This window comes from Epinephelus lanceolatus, chromosome 19 (assembly GCF_041903045.1).
Source record: "Epinephelus lanceolatus isolate andai-2023 chromosome 19, ASM4190304v1, whole genome shotgun sequence".
NCBI classification, from domain to species: Eukaryota; Metazoa; Chordata; class Actinopteri; order Perciformes; family Serranidae; genus Epinephelus; species Epinephelus lanceolatus.
In genome coordinates, this window is record NC_135752.1 from 35,824,883 (window position 1) to 35,831,396 (window position 6,514).

General features: G+C 37.8%; 1 protein-coding gene across 1 annotated transcript; it reads right to left on the reverse strand.

Moving 5' to 3' along the window:
- Positions 1-2,363: 2,363 nt before the first annotated feature.
- cryba4 (crystallin, beta A4) lies at positions 2,364-5,340 on the reverse strand. Its single transcript, XM_033647234.2, has 6 exons — positions 5,191-5,340; positions 4,414-4,457; positions 3,294-3,412; positions 3,012-3,153; positions 2,766-2,908; positions 2,364-2,603 (listed from the first exon to the last, which is right to left on the reverse strand). The coding sequence occupies exons 2-6, from the start codon at positions 4,450-4,452 to the stop codon at positions 2,456-2,458; spliced, it is 591 nt and encodes a 196-aa protein (XP_033503125.1). The 5' UTR covers positions 4,453-4,457; positions 5,191-5,340; the 3' UTR covers positions 2,364-2,455.
- Positions 5,341-6,514: the final 1,174 nt, after the last annotated feature.

Genomic DNA, 6,514 nt, shown 5'->3' on the forward strand with positions numbered 1-6,514 from the left:
AAATACACAAAATCATGTCAGAGACGTGAAATTACTACAGAGACACAAAATGACCAAAAAAAGACACTAAATTACCTCAAATAGACACAAGACTACTATAGACAGACATTAAACAACTGCAAAGTGACACAAAATTACCAAAAAAGGTACAAATTACCTCAAAGAGACACAAAACTACTTCAAAGACACATAAAACAACCAGAAAAAGACACAAAATCATGTCAAGGAGACAAAATTACTACAGAGAGACTCAAAACAACCACAAAGAGACATAAAACAACCACAAAGAGACGTACAGTTAAAACAACCACAAAGAGATGTAAAACAACCACAAAGAGACGTACAGTTAAAACAACCACAAAGAGATGTAAAACAACCACAAAGAGACACAAAATTACTACAGAGACTCAAAACAACCACAAACAGACATAAAACGACCACAGACACAAAACAACCACAAAGAGACATAAAACAACCACAAAGAGACATAAAACAACCACAAAGAGATGTAAAACGATTATTACCAAAATTAAATTACCAAAAAAGGCACAAATTACCTCAAAGAGACACAAAACTACTTCAAAGACACATAAAACAACCAGAAAAATACACAAAATCATGTCAAGGAGACACAAAATTACTACAGAGAGACTCAAAACAACCACAAAGAGACATAAAATGACCAAAAAAGACACAAAATGACCTCAAATAGACATAAAACTACTACAAAGAGACACAAAATCACAAACAGATGCATTATGACCATAAAGAGATGCTAAACAATGACACAAAAAGAGGCTAAACAGCTATAAAGTCTGTGTGTCGGGGCTTTTGCTGATCTGTATCCAGGGGCCCATTGTCTGATAATTCAACCCTGTACATCTTATTATTGGATTTTCATAATTAAATACACTAATGTTGTAGCCGGTCGAATTAATCTGATTTAATCTCCTTTGATGGAAAGTTCAGTCTATAACAGTGCATCATTTATTATAAAATGTTTTGTCTGTAAAATCTCAAAGTAACAATAAATGTCAGATAGTGGAGTGAGAACTACAGTGTTGTTGTCTGAAATGAAGGAGTCGAGGTACCATGAGGTAGAAATAGTCAAGTACAAGGACCTTAAAAAGGTGCAGAAGAAGAAACAATGAGAAATAAATGTCCTTTTTTTGTCTGAACTTTCTTTAAACGGTTTGCACCTCTGTTATATACATATCTATTATCAGTCTTGCTAAGCATATACACTTTACCACAGCACATTTCTTTGACTCTGTGTCTTTAGTCGACTGATTTACAGCATTTATTTTATAATTTAGTGTCATATGTTATTTTCTATTATAACTTGCACTACTTTATATCTGTATCTTTAAATGTAGTTTCTCTTTGCGTTTCTTCTTGTGTGATTTTACCTTATTTTATTATTTAATTGAATTTTGATTTATTTTATTTTTTTTATTTAGTTATTATTTCATTTTATTTAATTTTATTATTTAATTTTATTTATTTTTCATTATGTCATTTTATTATTTTATTTTATTTATTTTTTATTATTTCATTTTATCTTGTTTTTCATACATATTTAAGTTGCACTGTTGGAGGGAGCCTGTGACCCAAGTTTTTTAATGGCAGCAACTGCTCTTGTAATTGTTCAAGTGTTCATTTGACAATAAAGAACCTTGAACTATTCAACCAGTAAACATATACTACCAGTGGCAAAGTTTCACAAGCAATTATGTTTGTTTTTTGTTTCAAATAACAGGAAATAGATGTTGAAATGCTGCAGTTAAATAAAAGTATATGTACTTTAACTGAAGCTTCAAGTAATGTTAATTTTCTTTAATCTATTTATTATTTTTTTTTATGAATTTATCGATCATTTTCTCTATTAACTATTGGAAAAAATTGTGAAAAATGCCCGATGTGGAAAATGTCCTTTCTTGTCTCACCAACTGTCCTGAACTCAAAAAACATTTCATTTACAATGATTTCATTCAGAAAAACACAGCAGATGCTTCATATGTTAAGAAGCTGGAACGGATCATGTTTGTCATCTTTGCCTGTTAATTGAATTAAACGATAAATGGATTATCTAAATTCAGTTTCAGTCGACTCGTCATATCAGCTCTTCAGTTTAACAAAATGCATTGCTTGCAAGTATTCTATTAGTCAGACTGGCAGCTAGGCTGTGATATAATAAACTATGAACTCAGTTCTTCAGGACAAATTGTCTTCATCTCAACCTTTATTGGTGAAACACTGACACCAGGTATCGTCTGTACACCATCATGTTGACCATCATGTGTAGGAGCGGCTGTACGTCAGAACAACTCTGTGACATAAGCAGATTCACTGGTGGAAGTCAGTAAGGTTTAAGAAAGACAGTTTATTCAGCACTGGGGAGCAGCAGAGGTCAAGGGTGAAGGGTCACATGGGAGAGAGGGTCTGGAGTAAGTTGTTACTGCTGAATACGGCGGATGGACTGGATCTGAGGGGTCTGGCAGTGGGAGCCAAACTCCCTGAAGTGTTTGAACTCCCCACAGTGACGATCACACTCCATGATATACTGGTATCCACGATAACCAGGGTACTGGTAGCACACGAATCTGTTGAGAAATCACAACGGCAGGGAAGTCCACATGAAATGTTGCAACAAGTTGTGAAACTGGGATTATTTTTAAACTGCTGGGGAGTTGAAAAAAAAAATAGGTGGCTCGTAGGAAATAATAAAAATGTGGAAGGAAAAGAGAAGCAGGGGGGACACTCACGCTCCAGACTGGATCCTGAGAGAGCCAACTTCATTGTTGCACCAGCCCATGGCCTGGAGGGAGGGATAATCGTCACTAAGCTCGCCCTTACGGCCCAGGAAGTTCTCACGCTCATAGATAGTCATACGACACTCTCTGTGGTTCTGCAGGACGGAGACAAAAAAAAAGAACAAACAATGAATGTGAGGTTTTTTCCTGTCGGGCAAAAACACAGTGTTGACATTCCTGGAAATGTGTTGGACTCACAGCACAGGCAATAGGTCTGAAGGAGGTCATCCTCTCAATGTGATAGGCATTGCTGCCTCCGAAGGCATCACACTGGGGGTACTCTCCCCTCTCCAGGACAAACTGCTGTCCCTGGTAGGAAGCGTGCTCATAACCCACCCAGCTGTGGAGAGACAGGAGCCAAGAATCGTCACTGTCGTATTTTATCTCTGTCAAAGCAACCTTCTTTCTTTAATGGACATTTTGACTGTAAAACTATCTGTGTGCCTATATATATATATATATATATATCTGTTCACTCACGCTCCGCTCTCCACCCTCAGGGAGCGCACAGTCTCGAAGCCGAACTCCATCACGTTGCAGCACTCAGAAGTGAACTCATGGCGGCGGCCCTGGAAGCACTCCTCGTCGAAGACAATGATCTGACAGGGGACATGGAGGCGTGTTAAAGCAGCTGATGGGAAACCACATATAAACACTACAAAAAATACTATTTCATGTAAGAAATTGTCAATAAAATTGAGTTAGTTGTGGCCAAATTGGAAAAAAGGGTTATTTTTTACCCTGACAAACCATTTCTAATATCAGAATTATAATAAAGAAGGCTAAAAGTACATTTATAAGGTTTTAAAAGTAAGTTTTTACTGTGTCCTACGTAACATTTATGTATATGGAAACAGTACCACATATAAACACAACCAAAAATACTATGTAATGTAGGAAATTGTATATAAAATTAAGTTAGTTGTGACCAAATTTGGGTGAAACCATTTTTAGTATCAGAGGTATGATAAAGATGGCTAAAGGTACATTTATGTGATATTAAAAATGAGTTTTCACTGTATATGGAAACACTACCACATATAAACACTACAAAAAATACTACGTAATGTAGGAAATTGTATATAAAATTAAGTTAGTTGTGACCAAATTGGGAGAAAAGGTTATTTTCTACCTTGACAAACCATTTTTTTGTATCAGAATTATGATAAAGAAGGCTTACTAAACATTTGTTTTTACTGTGTCCTACTTAACATCTATACATATGGAAACACTACCACGTATAAACACGACAAAAAATGCTATGTAATGTAGGAAATCATCAATAAAATTGAGTTGCTTGTGACCACATTGGGAGAAAAGGTTATTTTCTACCCTGACAAACCACTTTTAGCATCAGAATTATGATAGAGAAGGCTAAAGGTACATTTATATGATATTAAAAATGAGTTTTTACTGCGTCCTATGTCACATTTATCCTCAAATGGCAGCTCTGCTTTAAGAGCCGGTGATAAATTGTCTGCCGCTCCAGCTGAGACGCTTTAATAGAGACAGCTGGTTGCATCTCAGGGAAAACTTGTAATTTGAAAAGGCCCCTCCAGAGAGGTGATGTATGAATCTGTGTTTCCGTCTGCAGACTCACCTTCCAGTGGCCGGAGAACTTGGTGCAATGGTGAGTCATCTTGTCTGGAAGGAGGGGAGAAAAAGAAAAGAAGACATAGGGACTTTGAGTAGAGATGACAAGAGGACAGCTAAGACTTTGCGCACATAGAGTCTGAGGAGTAAGCGAAACATGCAGTCAGGGAGAAAAGTTAAGTGTCAAAGTTTTTCTGACGAGGACAGCATGTGATAAAGTGTCAGGAAATCCAGTAAACCTTTCAACAACAACAGCTTTAGTGTTATTCTGTGCAAATAATAAGCCTCGACTGCAACATGCAACAACAACAGCTTTAGTGTTATTCTGTGCAAATAATAAGCCTCGACTGCAACATGCAACAACAACAGGGTGCATTTTAGCAGCATAATGGCCCGGACACTAGAATGAGCCTGAGTGAATAACTCTGAAAGAGTCTATATTTAGCTGCGACACGAAAATGAAGAGGGTCAGAGGAGCCAGAGGCTTCATCTAGACTGCTTTCCCCCACCCTTTCTATCTCTTTATCTTATGTTCTGCCCATTTCCTCCCTGCTGCTGCTGCTGCTGCTGCTGCTGCAGAGATTTCCCACCATCACCACTGTTTATCACCAGGTGCAGTGATGGCGTTTGGGGCCCTGGAGCCCGGGCAGCACCTGTGTTTTTGGGGGGATTTGTGTGTGTGTGGATGGTGGGGGGCTGCTGTACCCTGGCTGTGCCGCCCTGGCTGTGCAGTGCAGTGTAGTGCTGTGCTGTGTTGTGCTGGGTGAGGGACAGGGGGACTCACCTTGCTTTGATGCCCTTGGGTTGTCCTGCCGTGAGAGTGAGAGGAGCCACGCGCCCCCACCCTTTTAAAGCCTCCCCTGGCAGGGGGCCATGCTGAAAGCCCCGGCTCAGCAGCAGGGGAGGGGCTTTTTTTTTCTTTGTACCCCCCAACAAAAGCGTGGTTAATCTGTGGACGGGGCAGAAGTGCAGACACCACATTATCACCCCGTGGCAGTGGACACAGGAATATAAGAGAGACAAGATGTGACGCTGAGAAAATACTGAGGGCCAAGGACATGAGGGAGGCGGAGGAGGAGGATGGAGAGAAAAGATGCAGCTGAAAACCTTTTTCTGTCAATTTTTTTCCAAAGAAACAAACGATGATTTGTCGTGTATCAATCTGAGCATCATTCATGTTTTTCTTCCATTAAATATCATAAAAAAAGTAAAAAATACCCCTGTTTTATCTGACCAAAACCAAAAGATACTCAGTTTATTATCATATATGACAAAGAAAAACAACCAGTCCTCACATTTGAAACAACAACCTGCCATGAAAAAAAACAACCACCCTCAAATAAAGATAATTAAATTATCAATACATTAACCGATCACCTTTCTACAGTGGTGGAAAAATGCTTAATGTCTTGTACTTAAGTAAAAGTACTATTAATATAGTGTAGACACTGGACTCTTTCATCAGACAGATACTAAATTTTAGTTGAATCAAATTAATTAAATATCAGGTTGCCAATATTTTAAATGTCTAAAAACATTTTAATTTCACGTTATGTGGACGTTAACATGACAACGTTTTGCAGACGCTGGGTTTTGGTCTCTGTACCTTCCCAGCGGGCACACAAACAGCCTTCAACACCGAAATGTGGTTGAAATCATGACAGTTGTTGTTTCAACATTAAAACAACATTGAAACAATGTTTAATTCTGATGCTTGTGAATAAATCAACATTGAAATGTAAGAAAGATCAATTTCAATGTTGAAACTATTTTGAAATGACATTTAAAGTTCATGAAACAACATTGAAACAAAAACGGATTTTAAATTTTGGTTAGATTGAAAATGAGGTTGACAAAACTTTAAACATCTAACAACATTAGGATTTCACGTTGTGTGAACGTTACCATTATGAAGTTTTGCAAACATTGGGTTTTGGTCTCCGTACCTTCCCTGCTGGCACATGACCAACCTTCAACATTGAAATGTGTGTCAGTTGCTGTTTTAACATTAAAACAACACTGAAACAATGTTTAATTCTGATAGTTGTAAAACCAAATTCTCATAAATCAACATTGAAATGTCAGAAAGATCCGTTTCAGTGTTGAAA